The 19,511-nt window shown below is 42.2% G+C and overlaps 1 protein-coding gene across 2 annotated transcripts in view; it reads right to left on the bottom strand.

The window, feature by feature from the left end:
- The window catches only part of otofa (otoferlin a), a 480,240-nt gene that overhangs the window by 101,304 nt on the left and 359,425 nt on the right, over positions 1–19,511 (bottom strand). For both annotated transcript variants that reach the window (XM_041188008.1, XM_041188007.1), the window contains exons 26-29: positions 18,680–18,814; positions 10,185–10,346; positions 2,336–2,455; positions 577–738 (exon numbers count right to left, since the gene is read on the bottom strand). In XM_041188008.1, coding sequence (XP_041043942.1) covers positions 577–738; positions 2,336–2,455; positions 10,185–10,346; positions 18,680–18,814 — 579 coding nt within the window. The remainder of the gene's footprint in view (positions 1–576; positions 739–2,335; positions 2,456–10,184; positions 10,347–18,679; positions 18,815–19,511) is intronic.

Raw genomic sequence — 19,511 nt, 5'->3', positions numbered from 1 at the left:
CTCAGAATATTTCCAGTGTGTCCATGAAATCATAAGGTAACATTTCCCGGGGCTGAGTGTCGTTGACGGAGAATAGATGGAACATTGCAGACAGTGCATCAGTGATTTTTTGATAAGCTGCAAGCACTAGTGGTGCATCATGGATGACCTGATTGCCCGAGGGACTGGGGAGAAATTTCCCAGAGATTTTCCTGCCACAGGCTTTTCTCTTCTTTCTGTTTTTGCCTCCACGGAGATTACTGCCTGTTGAGGAAGGAGCTGCACCATCATAGGACGTGCACTGATGCATCTGATAGCCTTCTCATCCTTCTTCATATGTTAATCGTAAAGTATGCAATCCTGGGCATGGACACCAACTTTAATCACTAGCTTTTTGCTTCATCTTCAAAATATGATGGATAATCATTCTCTGCTATGTTAAATAATTATTCTGTGGATCAGGAAAACAATATGCTGAACTGGTTAAAAGCAGATTTGTTGGCAGAAAATGCTATCTGGCATAAAGCATAGGCCACGTGACTTAAATGTCCCACAGTTATATGTAAATTATAGACAATTGCAGTAGTCAGTTCTCACCACTTCAAAATACTTGACCAAAGTGCTGAAATTTGGATTTTTCTTGTAGCTCTGAATGACCGCAGACTGCACACCCTTTCCAGCACATTCGATGTCAACTCGCGGTCTATCAACCTGTGCTAGATTCACACGCTTGAGATCCCTGAGACCCCAAAAGAGAATCTGTAAGTAATAAAAAGAAGAAAATGGTTTCATGTACACCCATATCAACACAAACTAACATTTACAAGTCATGCCTTGCAGTTTGTGTATATTTTGCCCTCTTGCTCAGGATCAGAGTTTTTGCTGCCTTGAATCAAGACCCTGTTTCACGTATTGTAGTAATCAGACTTCAGACTTCTGTTTGAATCACACGTGAGCTCTTCATTCAATCCAAAAGAAAGGTCAAATAAGCCTTTTAACTTTGGATGAACATCAGTGCAGAACAAAGTTAAGCAGCTTTTTTTGCCTTCAATGCTTCTATACTCATATCTATTTTTTTCCTATGGAGATTAGATAGACAATGCTGTTCTTAAGTCTGTTAGGAGTGGAGAAGGCCGGGCAGTCTAAGTCACCTGCCTCTTCTTTCCTCTGATGAAGTGCCCCATATCTGCTTGGTGTGTTTCTTGAACAGTCTACCTAAGCTTGGGGCTTTAATTGTGGGAACAAGCTCACATTCCACCACTTTATGGCCTAATACCCCAATATTCCAACGTGCCATAACATTGGACTAGCCCAGTTTATAGCTTATTTTCACACAGCCCCTCCCCAAAATCTCCACCCTCCACTGACTACATCACTCAGAAAGAGCATCTCCCTCTGTCTGACTTTTGCAATGAAAGCTGCCAGATTGTTGCAACAACCCAACCATTACATTAACGTTCTTCAGAACCATTCAAGCGTACTGTCTGATTGACTCCTAGTGCAATCAGGTCAAATAGAGATGAGCTGTAAATACTCAACAAATGTTAACCTGTGATTTTTTCCATTTAATTATTTTCTGGAGTTTGTGGCTGTAATGATGGGGAGGCTGCCAGCACTCCCCAGTATTACTCTGTTAAATTGACAGCAGCTTTTGGAAACCGAAGAGGCGCAGCTGAATACAAAAATCCTGAAGTTGCTATCAGCCATACCCTGCTGCTCGACAGGGTGAACTGTTGCAATCCTTGCAGATGTAATCAATACAGAATCAGTAATTTGTTTTGGACTTCAAGCTTCTCTCTATAAAAGCTATCTGAAATGTTAAGCCTTGTTTGATCAGGCATAACTCATTTTTAACAGTGCACAGCAAGGTACTGAAAAGTTGACTTTTTACAAATATGGGGTTTCATTCCCTTAGAGGAACAACTGAAATGGGCATGATTTTTAAAATAAGGAAAATTACTTTTCTTTTTCTTTTTTAAAAATTTGTTTATGATATTTCATCTTCTACCTTAATCCCAAGCGTATGCCCCAATCTTTATTTTGCTTTCTGCGTAATGATTAAACTGTGGTGAGTTATCTCTGGTTTTTTTATTTCCTGTTCTGCAGCCTATGAGAGTTCTTCAACATGATTGGCTGATCAGCCTGTCTGCTGCCTGCACTGTTGCTAGATACCAGAGATGGTGCCAATCTCAAAATCATGTTGCAACAGAGGAAATCCATGTTTGAGAACCCACTAAATCTTTGCAGACAGCTTTTCTCAAGATCGGTCAGGTGTGTGTGTGTAGTGTGCTGCTGATGGGTAAATCCAGGCCTAATGTATTATTTTGAGTATGACAATGTTCTAAGGGTTGCCTACCTCAATCCTGTACTTGCTCAACACAGGCCGGATTCCTTTAGGAACAGGGAGAATTGGACCACGTTCAGAATCTGTTGGGCCATCAATTGGAGGCAGATTGTGCTTTCCTGAGGGAGGAATCTGCATTGAATGAACAAAACAGTGTGTCAATAATTTTTAAAGGGAAGATCTGAGATCCCCCACCTCCTGTAGTATGAAGATAAAATGCAGGAGCTGCAGTTCCCACATAAACTACTGGATTAACCAAATCAATGAATGATTTATATTGTCTTTTAATGGTTCATGATATATTCATTTTCCCCAGCTCAAATACATGAGATAATAACAGAAATCGTTCCAAAAGGCGTTACCTTGTCACATGTATATAATGTCATTATGATGTAAATGAAACATAGCTCTTCTATTACCCTAAACAGCAAAAAGTTTGATAAACACTTTAAAATAACACTGGATCTTACAAGTGTGAACTTCTGTGCATTGGTTCACCTCTCAAAACCTTGACCTCCACTCTCCCAAAGTGCAACAACAGGAAGTACTTGGGAACACCATCACCCGAAGTTTCTCTCCAAGTCACACATCATCTAAACTTGGGTATATATCATTTGAGCAACCACTAGATTTTTGGGGGTGGGGGACAAGGGACAACCCAAGCAGATGGCGGCGAATCCTACGGGGTATTGTGTATTTATATTCCAAAATAACATTTGATATGTTCCACATGAAAGGCTATTAATTAAATTCAAAGCTGGGGAGTTTCAAAGTCAAACATAAGAATGGGCGAGAAACTGAAGGATAGAGAAGAATGAATACTTGTTTGAAGTGTCAGATTGAGCGATGAGCTTGATGTAGGACTTCCTGCTGTTTCTAATTTGCACTGTTTCAAATGTTCAGATAATAGTAAGCTGGGGGGGTGCGGGGATAGTAGAATATAAACAGGTAGCCCAGAACTAATGGAATGCACTGAACAAAATAAGCGCAGGAAAAACAATGACAGACAAAAGTAAAGAAGGAGAACTGTGCGACACATGAATGATTTTCAAAAATACTAAAATCAAATTCAAAGAGTCCCAGCTATCCATGTGTTATGCTTACCGTGTTCAACCCATTGCAGAAAAGTAATCCAGAAAACTAATAGAATGACAAGCTGCATAGTCAAAACAGTGTAACTTGGGGGATTTTAAACCCTCCCCTTCCACATCCGCACGGGCAGAATTTTGCCCTTGGCGGGTGGGCTTGGCGGAGGTGGGCAGGGCTAGTCGGGAAGCTGACCGCCACCCGCGATTGGCACCGGACAGCGATTTCACACCGGGCGGGCCAATTAAGGTCCACCCAGCATGGAACGCGAGCGGCAGGGCGCTGAGTGCTGCCTGTGTGGGCGGGGAGGGGTGGTGGGGGTTGGAGGGGTGGTGGGGGTGGGGGGGGGGGAGGATGGCGAGTGGGCTCAGCGTGAACTTTGCACATGCGTGGGAATGAATGCTTCATCGTCTCCCTGAGGCACAGAGCCGCCCGTCAGGTTGGACGGGTGGCGAAACATGTAAGTTAATTGATTACTTAACGGCCGTAACAGGCCTTTTGATCGTCGGCGGGCGTGCTGCCGGCTCTGGCGCGTGCCCGCTGACCGACCTATCGCGCGACGGTGCGCGTTGACATCAGCATGCTTAGCCGACATCGACGCGCGTCATTTCTCACTCGAGCAGATTGGGCGCGTGCCCGTCTGCCGAGCACAAACTTGTGCCCCGTGAAATGCAGGAGAAGGTTGGGTTGGGGGCCCTGGACTGTGATCTTCCACCAATGACATTCCTGTTGGCAGCTGACTGGCCATTCAATCTAAAACAAAAACAGAAATACCTGGAAAAACTCAGCAGGTCTGGCAGCATCGGCGGAGAAGAAAAGAGTTGACGTTTTGAGTCCTCATGACCCTTCGACAGAACTTGAGCTCGAGTCCAAAAAAGAGTTGAAATATAAGCTGGTTTAAGGTGTGTGGGGGGGGTGGCGGAGAGAGAGAGAGAGAGAGAGAGAGAAGTGGAGGGGGTTGGTGTGGTTGTAGAGACAAACAAGCAGTGATAGAAGCAGATCATCAAAAGATGTCACCAACAATAGAACAAAAGAACACATAGGTGTTAAAGTTGGTGATATTATCTAAACGAATGTGCTAATTAAGAATGGATGGTAGGGCACTCAAGGTATAGCTCTAGTGGGGGTGGGGAGAGCATAAAAGATTTCAAAATATTTAAAAATAATGGAAATAGGTGGGAAAAGAAAAATCTATATAATTTATTGGAAAAAAAAAGGAAGGGGGAAACAGAAAGGGGGTGGGGATGGAGGAGGGAGCTCAAGACCTAAAGTTGTTGAATTCAATATTCAGTCCGGAAGGCTGTAAAGTGCCTAGTCGGAAGATGAGGTGTTGTTCCTCCAGTTTGCGTTGGGCTTCACTGGAACAATGCAGCAAGCCAAGGACAGACATGTGGGCAAGAGAGCAGGGTGGAGTGTTAAAATGGCAAGCGACAGGGAGGTTTGGGTCATTCTTGCGGACAGACCACAGGTGTTCTGCAAAGCGGTCGCCCAGTTTACGTTTGGTCTCTCCAATGTAGAGGAGACCACATTGGGAGCAACGAATGCAGTAGACTAAGTTGGGGGAAATGCAAGTGAAATGCTGCTTCACTTGAAAGGAGTGTTTGGGCCCTTGGACGGTGAGGAGAGAGGAAGTGAAGGGGCAGGTGTTGCATCTTTTGCGTGGGCATGGGGTGGTGCCATAGGAGGGGGTTGAGGAGTAGGAGGTGATGGAGGAGTGGACCAGGGTGTCCCGGAGGGAGCGATCCCTACGGAATGTCGATAGGGGGGGTGAAGGGAAGGCCATTCAATCTGGTTGGCTATCAGGCTATCAGGAAACAGGTAACATTTGACAATGAGTTCTTGTTAAATTTGGTTTATCTTGAAGAAACGTGTTCAAATTCTTGAAGATCCCTAATTTACTGCAGCGGTGGGTCTCTGTCATTATCTTGTCGTCCACAGCTGCCTTCATCTGTTGCTGTTAGATCTGGGAGTTCCATATGGGCAGGGAAACAATCTGTGCAAGGGACTTAGACGCAAAACTAGTTAACAAATTCAAATGGCAATAATAATTATTTTTCTAATCTTTCTCCTTAATGGAAGCAAAATTCCTCAAGTAGAACAATTTTACCTCTCGTAAAGAGTGTGGGTAGGTATGAGCATCAGCGTGCACAGCTCCCTAGTCAAAATGTCAGGGATCTGATACGTGATTTCTAAAATAACCTGGTGCCTCTCCTTCCTGTTGAACTGAGGTGATCAAAAGTGTATCAAATTTTAAAATGTATGACTGTTGCAGGTTCATTCTGCACCAGTAATGACTTCCATTAGATCAAATAAATAAATTATTGCAGGATTATAAGATGTTCCTGTCTTATTTCAAAAGAATTTTATTGCAGACAGGGAAAAGACAGAAATCACAATACTGTTGTGTTTTTGCATTCCATGAATTTTTAAACTTTATTCTGTCATAGAATGTGGGTTTCGCTGGCTAGGCCAGATTTATTGCCCACCCCTATTTGTCTGTGAGAAGGTGGTGGTGAGCTGCCTTCTTATTTTCAAGAAGAAGTAAAAGCTCTCTGATACTGTGGCTCCTGCTACTCTTCATCAACAGGTAGATGAGTCATATGATGCAAAACTGAGCCACGCAGGTCATAAGGATTCCAGGTACATTTCCTGGTCTGTGCTGAATTATCTGATCTTAGCTGTGAAGGCATTGGATGCTGTAACTAGCTTCCATGTCCTCATTCAGGAGGGAGATGATTAAAAAAAAAAACTGGCAATGGTATCCACTCAGCATCTGTTGACATTTCAGGTCGATGACCCTTCATCAGAACATCAGGAAAGCCATTGACCTGAAACATTGTGAACTCTGGCCCAGATTTTCACCAAAGCAGAGAGGCTCTCTCATATGGCGAAAATCCTGGAAATCGCCAAAACTTCTAATTCTCACCCCTGAATCCGGAATTTCACATTTTCACGGGGCGGGACTGGAGTCGTACCTGTGTTAGCACATGCATGATTCGTGGAGCCAGCTGGCCATTTAAATCATCAACTGCCTCCACTGACTTCCAAGTTTTGCACCCCCTTGTATGAATCCTGGAGTGTGCAGAGCAGACCAGGTCAGAGGAGAGCTGAGCTTGGCGGATTCATTTGGATAACCAGGGTACCAATTTTAGATGATTGTAAATCAAGTCTCTGAGGTGCTCTTCTTATATGGCGAGAGTGGCGTAGCTCTACCATTGGAGGTTCCTGAACGGGATTGACAGGAACTGGAACTGCAGTATGAGACACATCATCAGAATGTGGCAGTTCAGGATTTGGCAACTCTTCAGAGGCATTTGGCATGTCTATGCTAGGTTGATCAGACACCTCAGGAACTGACGATTCGACATTAATCACAGATGGATCAGTAGATTGTTGGAATGTCTCTCTGGCATGAATATGATCTATGTGCTTTCGGAGTATTCTATCTCCCACTTGTACTTAGTAAATTGTGGGCTAGCCTCTGAGACAATGGCTCCAGGAGCCCAACAGGGTCCATTGCTGAAATTCTGTACGTATCCTAAATCATCTACACTGAAAGTGTGAGCTTTACAGTGTATGTCATGGTTAAACTTCTGATTACTCTGGTTCTGCGCCACGTTCCCCTTTAAATTTGTAAACACGAGATGTAGGCGTGTACGCAGATGGCGTTTCATTAATAGCTCCGACCGTGTTGAACCTGTAATTGAATGTGGCATTGACGATAAGTGAAAAGAAACCGGGAAAGTCGAGATTCCAGAGTGCCTTCCGATAGTTTTTTCATAGCAGACTTAAAAGTTTGTACTGCCCTCTAGGCTAGGCCATTCATTAAGGAATGGTAAGGGGCTGTTTTAATATGTCAGATTTACATTTTCCAATCTTATTTTTGTCTTTTCTTTCTCTGTCTGCAGCAGAGCTTATCCTTGTCCTTCATTTTGGTTTCATGGTTGGCCAGGTCTCTCTCCTGTGAATTCTTAGCTAGCTTCAGTTCTGTGATTGTGTTACTCATGGTTTCATTATCCACTTGCATATTGGAAAGTTCCATGACTTTTCCTTTTAAGCCCTCTTTGATTTCATTCAGCTGGTTCTTCAGCTCTTTGGTGTCTTTCTGATATCTCTTAACCTCTTTTTGGACTAATGAACATTGCCAAGTCTTCTCTGCCAACTGTTTCTTCAATTTGTTCAGAGTGGCATTAAATTCATCTTGCTTCTTTTCATAATTTTCCAGAGGAACCTGAGAGATCCTTGTCAGGTGAAAGTCCTTGTGTTTTCCTAACTCACCCCGAGAACCCATGTTGTATATTCTTAGAAATGCTGGAGTTCCATCTGGTTTTTAGGTGAAATATCTCAGACCAGTTGAGTTTGATCTTCTGTAGCCAGTCTTGGTCTAAAAGACTGGGTCCTCACATTATATAAGGAGTAAATGTCAGGAGCAGCAGCTTCAGCCGTTGTTGTGTCCGTTATTTCTATCATGTTTATTTGCTGTTTCTCAGACCGCTCCAACTTTGTCTGGCATTGTCCAACCATGTGACCCTTCTTATGACAGTAATGGCATTCTGCCCCTTTGAATTTACAGGTATCTGCCCCGTGGTCACCCCCAGATCTATAGCAGCTTTGTTTTGAAGTAGCTGCTGAAGTGTTTCTGCTAGGCTTTTTAATGTTTCTCACAGCGGACATTGAATTGCGCTTCGATTCTGCAGGTCTGGCCTTTGCCCCACACTCGGCGGCAGGTTCCCACCCAACATGAAGTGCGGCGCCATTTTCCATGTGTTGCAAAGCCTGCCAGTCTCTCGCAGCACATCCCATGGCGAGGGAGATTTCTAGGGCGCGCTTAAAGTTGGTGTTGACCTCAGTGAGTGAACAGTGCTGAGTGGCGTCGTCCTTAATCCACAAACCAATCAGTCCCACAGCAAATGGTTCAATGTGTCCCCGAAGTCACAGTGTTCTGTTAACTGCTTGAGGTTCATGACATAGTTCATGATGGACTCCCCCAGGGCCCTAATTCCTGAATTAAATTTAAAACGCTGCATTATTACGGATGGCTTTGGCTGGAAGTATGTTTTCACGAGGTTCAGGATCGAAGAATCTGAAGAATCGAAGAATCAAAGTGCAATGTCCGCTGTGAGAAACATTAAAAAGCCTAGCAGAAACACTTCAGCAGCGACTTCAAAACAAAGCTGCTACAGGACTTGGCATTGGACACACTTGGGGCTGTCAGGTTACGAATGAGGTTGTACATTTTACTGCCGCGTACACTCAAGAGGATCACTTTCTGCTTTTCTTCCACGGTAACCTCGTTTGCTATGATTTAAAAACCAAGGCGCTCTATATACTGTGTCTCCAGTCTTTCATAGTTGCATCATATTGATCAAACCTGCCAAAGAGTGGCGTGTCTGGTGAGTAGCTTTTAAAAAAAATGTTCAATATACACACAGCAACAGGTCGCGGTGCAGAGTTGGAGCTGATCCCATCCTCATCGCCAATTGTGATGACTCGATGGAGCAGACAGGTTTCATCACGTAACAGTTAACTTTATTACAGAGAGATTTACAGATGCTTTCGTGCTCAACCAGGACTCTTGTTAGTAAGCTCTGCCCCCCACCGGATTGCCTATGCTAACAGCTCATTGGATGGAGCCCCCGCAGTACATCACGTGACCCCCAACTGATAGAAGGGAGGGACTATACCCCCAGTTACCACGCATTAAGTTGCCATAGGGAGTATGAGGGGCAATGGTGGTGGGGCGCATGGGTTGGCATAGGTTGGCATGGATGGGGCATAGGGGGTGTGTGGATGAGTAAGGGTCTGAGCCGGAGGGTTGCTTTTGTTCTATTCTTTTTAAAGTGTATTTAAACACAGAGCCAGAGCTTTCCACTCAGCCCACCTCCACATCCAGACGCCTCTGCAATTATTCCGGGGGCACCAGCTCCGACTCCTATTTCTGTCTGCCCTCCCCGATCGAAAATCCAATCTGCAGGTGGACATTTTTAAAGGTCGGGTATGCAGGGGTGGGAAATCTCCCGTCTCGGCACACTTGACCTGGGGACGGAAACCTCGGCCTCTGTCTAATCCCTCGCTACAGGTGCTGCTTGGCCTGCTGAGTATTTCCAGCTGTTCTGTTTCTATTTCGGATTTCCAATATCCGCAGCATTTTGCTTGTGGCTTGCAGTGATGGCATCCACTTGTGCTTGCTTCTCAGTGACTGCTGCAGCAAGGTAGGTTTGTGGAGATCTCCAATGAGCGTTGAATTAGGCTTGAGACATTCAGTGAATGAGGTGATGAAGGAAGAGTGGCCGCCGCCTTTGCTGGGAGCCACACCCATGATGGAACCCCAGCATTAGCCACTATCTTTAGGTAAGGAGGGGTAAGAGGAGAAGGGGGCGGGAATAAATTTGAGCCATTTATCTTACAACCATGGAAGCAAAAATAAGAACAACAGCTTGTGTGTTCTGTGCGACATTTCACCTATCCCGTGTGGCTGCATTTTTTTAAAAAATGGGGCACATGCATCTTATAAGCTTGCAATAATATTTTTATTCAATCACTTGATTTTCCTAACATTAATCAACCAACTGCAAATAGAATAATGTTTTTTTGTCAATAGATCTGAAGAAGAATTCCAAGAACCTTGAATCCGGCCATCCCAGGTTTGGCTTTGGCCAGTAAAGAGCTCCAATGTCATTGCCATCATGGGACTCCCACAGACCAATGAAAAGAGGCAGACAGAAGGGGGTAGAACACACGTACTCAAGAGTTATTTCCATATGCACAGCGTTACCTGAAGGAGCTCAAAAGCAGCCAGCAAGTCTCCAGCAGTCGTATTCCCCCGGTAGATCTGATAATACTCGAGTTGTGGAGGAAAGCGAGGAGGGCCATACTCTTCCTCTGCCATCTTCACCACGGGCTTTGAAAACGTTCGGCCAATGTACTCTGCTTTTCCCTGCAAGTGGAGAATTGTCAGCAACTACCTAACATAACTGAAGTAAAAGGAAACACCAGTAGCCACATACAGAGTTTCCCAGATGTTCTTAGAACTTGAATAGTTAATGCTCAATATCAAGCTATGTGAATTTGACAAGGCCTTCTCAAAACAGAATTGAGTAATATTTCTGAATGGGCTGCAACATGATCCAATACTAATCAAATGCTACACTCTACTTACTGAATCAATAAGATTGCAGCTTTCGATTTGCTGTTCAATTTTTAATGTTTTTGCTGTTCAATTTTTATTGTTCAATCTGGGAATCCCTGCATTTAACACCTGATTTATTGAAGAAATGCTTCTATTGACCGTAGCTTCTACTCTTCCACAGTCTGACTATAATTCTATTGAGATCATCAGATTTTAGTTTCAAAATTGTTCTTACCGGATCCATGTCAAACTTTGATGGCTGTTTTGTTTGACGTAATATTGTGTTCATAAGATGAGACAGTTAGTGACAAGGTTAATCAAAGTCATAACTTTCTATATCTACTAATTCACTAAGATCCTTTTCTAAGAACAGAACACCCAGAATTTTCCCAAAGAGAATTCTTCCATTGGCTTACTTTTAGCAAACTACCTTCATAAATTAACATTTGACGATTTGGTTCCTGGCTTCATTGGTGCCTATTTTATTTTGGGAGATTCGTCAAAGTAATAGCCTAGCCTTGACATTTGAATTTTCAGCATAAACTGTAGATCAGATGCATATTGGGTGCTCAATCTGCTTCCTGTAATAAAACTAAAATAATTGGACTTCATATGAAAATTGACTTGAAGGATATGTTGCACCATGTAGTCAATATGGAATTTTCAATTCACATTGAGTTCCTAGGATTTTTGCCACAATTAATAAAAAGTCCAGGATTCTAAGTATTTTCTAAAAACAGTAAGTTTACAGCATTGTAAGTCACAATGGAATATTCTATTTGAGAGCTTCAAAAGAGGTATACTTACGACATGCAAAACAGAAAATAAAGCAATATTTGATGGATGATTAATTTCAAACTATGCCCGGGATTGCTATTGATAATATTCTTTAACATACTCATTTAAAAGGCTTGAACTAGTCTTTAACATGACACCCTCAAAGAAAATAAATATGATTTCTATGTTTTCCTCCTTTTTCCACAAATTTTTCTCTGCTCCTTGTTTGTTAAAAACATTGAATCTCTGCTAGAGCAGAAAGCACTCTCTGGTAACTTATTCAAGCAGTTATTATGTGTGCTCAGGTGAATAAATGTTGGTCGGCAACTTGGCTGAAGGGAGTATCACTGTTGAGCTTGACAGAATCCTTGAATTGTTACAGCACAGGAGGCCATTCAACCTGTTGAATGCGTGTCGATTCTCTGCAAGAGCAATTTAGCTAGTCTCATTCTCCTGCCCTTTCCATATAGCTGTAGCCCTGCAATTCTTGCTCTTCAGGTGTTAATCCAATTCCCTTTCAAAAACCATGATTGAATCTACCTCCTCCACCCTCTCAGGCTATGCACTCCAGATTCTAATCATGCACTGCATACAGAAAAATTCTCCTTGTGGCACCTTTGGTTCTTTTGCCAATCACCTCAAATTGGTGTCTTCTGGTTCTTGACACTTTGCCAATGGGAACAATTTCTCTCTATCTACCCTGTCGAGATCCCTCATATTTTTGAACAACTCTATCAAATTTCTACTCAACTTCTCTTCTCCAAGGAGATACTCCAATAGGTTCACATAACTGAAGTTCCTCATCCCTGGAACCATTCTCATAAATATTTTCCACACCCTCTCATCAGCCTTCACATTCTACCTAAAGTGTGGTGCCCAGAATTAGACACAATATTGCAGCTGAGGTCAAGGCAGTGTTTTATAAAGGTTCATCATAAACTCTATGCTTTTGGACTCTATGCCTTTATTTATAAAACCCAGGATCCCATTTGCCTTTGCAGCTGGTTTCTTAACCTGCCCTGTCACCTTCAGCGATTTGTGCACATGTTCTCCAGGTGTTTCTGTTCCTGCAACCTCTTTAGAATTACACTATTTAGCTTATATTGTCTCTCCTTGTTCTTCCTCCCAAAATATATCATTTCATAATTCTCAGCATTAAATTCCATCTGCCGTGCATCTGTCCATTCCACCAGACTGTCCATGTCCTCTGGAAGCCTATCATTAATCCTCTCCACAGGTCACAATACTGCCAAGTTTTGCGTCATCATCAAGTTTGTAATTATGCCCTGTTCATCCAAGCTGAGGTCATTAATGTATGCGAAGAAAAGCAGTGTTCCTACTGATAAGCCTGGGAAATCCCTTTGTATACCTTCCTCCAGCCTGAAAAACAAACATTCACCACTGCTCTCTGTTTCCTGTCACTCAGCCAACTTTGTATTCATGCTACCACTGTCCATTTTATACCATGGACTTTAACTTTACTAGCAAGCTTGTCTCAAGGCCTTTTGGAAATCCATAAAGACCACATCACCAATATGACCCTCAACAAATCTCTCTGTTTCCTCTCTGCCAGTCAAGTTAGTCAATCACAGTTTGCCTTTAGCTTTTGCTGATTTTCCTTAATTAACCTACAGTTGTCCAAGTGACTGTTAATTTCGTCACAGATTATCATTTCTAAAAGCTTTCCCACCAAAGAGGTTAAACTGACTGGTGTGTGGTTGCTGGATGCATCCTTACACATCTTTCTGAATAAGGATGTAACATTTGCAACTCTACAGTCCTCTAGCACCACCCCCGCATCTAAGGTGGATTTGGAGATCGTGGTCAGTACCTCCTCAATTTCTACCCTTACTTCATTTAGCATTGTCACATACATCCCAACCAATCCTAGTGTGATTTATCAAGTTTAAGTACAGCCAGCCTGTCTAATGCCCACTCTTAATCAATTTTTAGCCCATCTAGTATCTCAAGTGCTTCCTCTTGCACTATGACTTTGGTTGCATCTTGTTTCTTGAGACAGATGCAAAGTGTTCATTTAGTACGTCAGTCATGTGCTCTTTTTGTTCCCTAATTAGCCCCACTCTTCCCGTTACCACCCTTTCATTATTTATATGCCTATTGATGGCTTTTGTGTTAACTGCCATTCTCTTCTCTGTCTCTCTTTGTCTCTTATTTTCATTTTCATCTCCTCTCTATACTTTCTATATTCAGCCTGCTCTTCACTTATAATATCAACCTGGCATCTACCATACGCACCGTTTTTCTGTTTCATCCTATTCCCCATCTCTTTTGTCATCCAGGGCGCTCTGGCTTTATTTGCTCTACTTTTCCCCCTCTTGGAAATGTGCCTTGACTCTACTTGAGGCACTTTATAAGGTTGGCCATTGTTCTTTTACAGTTTTGCTTGCCAATTTTTCATTCCAATTTACTCAGGGCAGTTCCATTCTCAACCCACTTAAACTGGCCCTCCTCCAATTAAAGACTTTCGCTCTGTTTTTTAAAAAAATTCTTTATTGTCCCTCGTCATTTTCTATAGCTAATCTAACCCTTATGACACTCTGATCACTGTTCCCTAAATGCTCCCCTACTGACACTTGATCCACCTCATTCCCCAGAACCAGATCCAGCAATGCCTCCTTCTTTGTTGGGCTAGAAACATATTGGTCAAGAAAATTCTCCTGAAAACACTTCAGAAACTGTTCTCACTCTCTGCCCTTTACACTATTATTACCCCAGTCTATCATTAGGATAATTAAACTCCCCTCTTATCATTACTCTAAAGTAAATGGATCTCTCTGTAATTTTCTTGCAAATTTGCTCCTCTATATCTTTCTTACTAGTTGGTTGCCCATAGAATATACTCAGTAATGTAATAGCTTCTCGGTTATTTCTTAACTCTAACCAAATAGATTCTGTCCTTGACTCCAATAGGATATCCTTTCTCGCTAGCACTGTAATATTCTCCTTAACCAATACTGACTTCCTCCTCCTTTCTTTTCTTCCCTACCTTTCCTGAACACCGTGTATCCAGGAATATTTAGATAATTTTTGAGCCAGGTCTCTGTTATTGCCACAACATAAGAGCATAAAAAATAGGAACAGGAATAGAATGGCTCCACCATTCAATAGGATCATGGCTGATCTTCTTGTGTTTTGATTTCCACATTCCCATCTAACCCCGATATCCTTTGATTCCCTTGCCTAACAAGAATCTATCTACCTCTGCCTTAAAAATATTCAATTACCCCGCTTCTGAGGCAGAGAATTCCAAAGTTGCACAGCCCTCTTAGAGAAAGAATTTCTCCTCATCTCTATCCTAAAAGGGTGACCTCTAATTTTAAAACAGTTCTGGACTTGCCCACAGGAGGAAACATCCTTTTGATGTCCACCTTGTCAATACCATTCAGGATCTTGTATATTTCAATCAAATCATCCCTCACTCTTCTAAACTCCGGTAGAAACAAACCCAGTCTGTCCAACCTTTCCTCATAAGACAACCCACTCATTCCAGGCATCAATCCAGTAAACTTTCTTTGAACCATCTCCAATGCATTTACATCCTTACTTAAAATAGGAGACCAAAACTGCTCACAGTATTCGAGGTGCGGTCTCTGTATAACATGTTCTAGAACACCTAGATCCCTCTGCACCTCAGAATTATGCATCCGCTCTCCATTTAAGTAACACTCTGATTTTTTGTTCTTCCTGCCAAAGTGAACAACTCACATTTTCTCATATTAAACTCCACTTGCCAGATCTTTGCACACTCATTCAACCTATCTATATCCATCTGTAACCTCCTCATGTCCTCTTCACAACAAACAGTCCTACCTATCTTTGTGTCATCTGAAAATTTAGCTACCATGTCTCCACTCCTCTCATCTAAGTCATTGATGTAAAACCTAAAAAGTTCAGGCCCCAGTACAGACCCCTGTGGGATGCCACTCATCACATCCTGTCAATCAGGAAAAGACCCATTTATGCACACTCACTACTTTCTGCCAGCCAGCCAATCTTCTACCCATGCTAATATGTTACTCCCTACATCATGCTCTTTTATTTCCTGTAATAATCTTTGATGTGGCACCTTATCAAATGCCTTCTGGAAATCCAAGTACAGTATGTGTACAGGCTCCCTTTTACCTACTGCACATGTTGTTCGTTCAAAAAACTTTAATAAATTGGTTAAACATGATTTTCCTTTCACAAAACCATGCTGACTCTTCCCAATTGTCTTGAGCTCTTCTATGTCCCCAGCTATAACCTCCCTTGTGATTGATTCTAATAACTTCCCCACGACAGACGTCAAGCTACCTGGCCTATAGTTTCTTGTTTTCTGCCTCCCTCCCTTCTTGAATAGAGGGGTTATATTTGCTATTTTCCAATCTGATGGAACCTTTCCAGAATCTAGTGAATTTTGGAAAATTAACACCAGTGTAATGACTACCTCATTAGCCACCTCTTTTAAGACCCTAGGATGTAGTCCATTGGGACCAGGAGACTTGCCAGCTGCAGCTCCATCAATTTGCTCAGTACCATTTCCCTAGTGATTTCAGTTTCACCAAGTTCCTTTCTCCCATTCACCTCCTGATTTGCAGTTATTACTGGAATGTTTTTTTGTATCCTCTATAGTGAACACAGAAGCAAAATATTTGTTCATTTCTTCTGCCATTTCTTTATTATCTACTATTAACTCCCCACTGTCACAACATACTCCCATGTGCCAATTTGTGCCAGCGGCTCACCAACATTACTTACCACACTTTATGTGTTTACATGCATGTACAAACGTGAATTAGACCTTACTCTATTCCCTCTTGGCCTGACTCCATTGTAATACCTTACTATTTCTTACTCGAGTGCCAGTTGTCCCTCTGAAACCTTTGTGCACCTTTTGCCTTCTTTCTGATGTTATATTCTGGTTCCCAGGCTCTTGCAGATTATTTTAAATCTTCTCCCACAGCTCTAGGAAACCAAGGACATTGTTTGCCAACCCTGCTGAGGTGCAACTTTTCATTCTGTACAGTACCCACGTCCCCCAGAACTGGTCCCAATGCCCCAGGAATCTCCCACCTGCACCATCTCTCTGGCCACATATTTAGATGCACCAGCCATCCTCCTATTTCTAAATTCACTAAGGAATAATCGGGAGGTTACTGCCTTTGAGGTCCCGCTTATTGATCTTTATCCTAAAATCTGCCTGCAGGACAGACTCTGCCTCCATGTGATGTGGCTCTTGACAGTCACCTCTATACTTGGACTAGGGTTGGTTTCCTGGCTTGATGGTGATGGAGGAGTAAGGGGCGTGTTGGGCTGAGAGTTTATAGATTATGCTGGTATATAATTCTGTTTCTACTGATGGTCCCCAGTATTCACGGATGCTGGGTTTTTGGCTGTTAGATCTGTTCTGTGCTAGATCAGTTCCAGAGAGCACAATGGGAGCAATGAAACATCAGTCAAAACAAACAAGAACGAGTGCTGGGTTTTGGAAATTGGAGGGAAAAGAAACAGAAACCGCATGTAAGGGTTATTGCTTTAAAGGGGCAAGTGAAAGCTGAAGCATTTACTTAGTTCCAGTGTGCAGAGCTATCTGTGACTATGCACAACACACGGCAGTGGACTTAAAGATGCAACGCAGATTTCATTTGAATTATGATCTGAAAATAATGGGTAAACATTTTTGTTGTTGCATCTTTTATAGTGAGCTGCCTAATCTACTGAAATCCTGCTCTAAAGCTACTCAAATCACTACTAGTGTGAACAATGAAAACTCTACTTAGCCCACCATACACAAGGCATCCAGCAACAGAGGAAAGTTAGAGGAAATAAAGCAGAAACACACCGTCAGCCTTTACTTAACATCCAAATTTATTTATAGTTGGGTATTAATGTTATGTTAATTGTATTGTTAAGGATAAGGAGAAACGGGTGGAGGGTATTGATTAAGTGTCTTAAGCACATATAAAAAGGAACTGTTGGGGCACTGGGATGTTGGTAGGAAGGAGGCAGAGATTATGTAATGTATGTTCTGTGAATAAAACTACTTACAAAAAGAGGATCTGTTTCTAGTTTCATACTTCACTATCTGATTGGGATCCATTTAACATGGGGGAAAGTGAAACTTAAAAGGGATAAAGATTGAAACTTATAAGGAGCAAAGGCTGAAACACAGATGTCTTAAAATACAACATTGTCAGCTCTAGAAGCAAACAGGCATCAGCTTCCCAATCCTAAATTGTCTGTCCTATATATCTGTCCAACATGGTGAATTTGATCAGAGTTGTCAGCTGAATCATTATACTATATCGTCACACTGTATTCTATTGCTGAATAGATTGGGGTGAGGGAGACAGCGGTGCAAGGCTGCTACTGTCTATGTCTCTGTTGATGTAATGCTTATCCTGTTAATTGTTTTTAAAGAACCATTGGTGCTCTTTATGACAGAGTCCATGACTTTCACACATTCCTCGTTTCTTAGCTGAACATAGTTGTATGAAGGGGAGAAATCTTCCAAAGCGGGTAGCAGTAAAATAAATTGAAAGTAGATGCTGTGCCTATCAGTTTCATGGATATTTCAATTGTAACATTTACCAGCCAAATATTGTAATGTTTGCTGCTGATAATAAACAAAATGGCCAGGTACTCAATATAAAAAAGAGAAGGGCTGATTTTAACTTTCAGTGGTGGCAGTAGCAAATTGTCTGTCCATTGTATGCCCCATCTAATTTCCATGGAAAGAAAGGTCAGACACAGTGTATAATGGATGGCTAACCCAATACTGCCTACTTCCTTCACCTCTAAAAGCCAAACTCAGCCCTAAGCTGATAGTAACAGAACCTGAGTCAATTCAATGGATGGTTTAAGAGATAGTAGATCTATTTGAAGGTAAATAAATTGAACCTAATGGACATAAAACAGGAAACATAAACATATGTACATAACCATATGTATAGAAACATCCACTGATAAAGATGGAAAAGGAAACAAACAGTATCCAATCAGTGAGACAGTGTAAGAAATATCTGTGTTTTTCCCATCAAAGCCATCCCACGTGAAGTGGTCGACTTGATAAGGAGGCATAGAAGGAACTTGTAAGGTGAAAGTGGTCTTTGGCATAGTGCTCATTGCATAGTAATTTTAAGATAGAATATATTGGACATTAAAATATATTCTTGTGAACCATCAGGAACCATTTTGTGCATATCCATTTAATTAAGTATACGTATTAAATTACACTTCCAGTAAACCACAATATTTTACAACTTAATTTTATATTGTAATTTATAATATTAATACACAAATTGACATGGAACTGGAATTTCTAACTGTTTGGCTGAAAAATACAGTCAATTAGGACTCCTTACCACAGTATCCTGGTCATAAATTTCAATGACCACGATGGGAGGGTCATCTCTAAGTTCCTGTGCTTCACCATATAGCTCGATGTTATTAAACACCAGCAACTGGTCCCAGGTAGGACATAGAGTCTCCTGTAAAACCTGTGGATGACAGATTAATAAAACTGAAATCAGAAACTCAAGACTACACTGTTTCCATGTTAATGATTTCATTCCCTATCAACATCTTGGGGGTTATCAATGACCAGGAACTGAACTGGATCAGCCATACAAATACTATGGCTACAAGGGAAGGTCAGAGTCTAGCAATTTTGCGGCACGTAACTTAACCTCTGACTCCCCAAAATCTGTCTCCCATCTATAAGGCACAAGATGCAATACTCTACACTTGCCTAGATGAGTGCAGTTCCAACAACACTCAAGAAGCCCAACACTGTCCAGAAATAGGCAGCCTGCTTGATTGGCTTCCCATTCACGAATTTAAACATTCACTTCCTCCACGACTAATGCACAGTGGCAACAGTGTGCACCATCTACAAGATGCACTGCAGGAACTCACCAAGGCTCCTTCGACAGCAGCATACAAACCTATGACCTCTACCAACTACAAGTGCAAGGGCAGCAGATGGATGAGAACACCACCACCTGCAGGTTTCCCTCCAACCACGCGCCACACTGACTTGGAACTATATCGCCGTTACTTCACTGTTGCTGGGACAAAATCTTAGAACTCCCTCCCTTAAAGCACTATGGACTGCAGTGGTTCAAGAAGGCAGCTCACCACCACCTTCTCAAGGGCAATTAGGGATGGGCAAAAAAGGCTGGCCCAGCCAGTGAC

Source organism: Carcharodon carcharias, chromosome 5, assembly GCF_017639515.1.
Source record: "Carcharodon carcharias isolate sCarCar2 chromosome 5, sCarCar2.pri, whole genome shotgun sequence".
Classification (NCBI taxonomy): domain Eukaryota; kingdom Metazoa; phylum Chordata; class Chondrichthyes; order Lamniformes; family Lamnidae; genus Carcharodon; species Carcharodon carcharias.
This window is presented reverse-complemented; position numbering and strand designations above follow the sequence as displayed.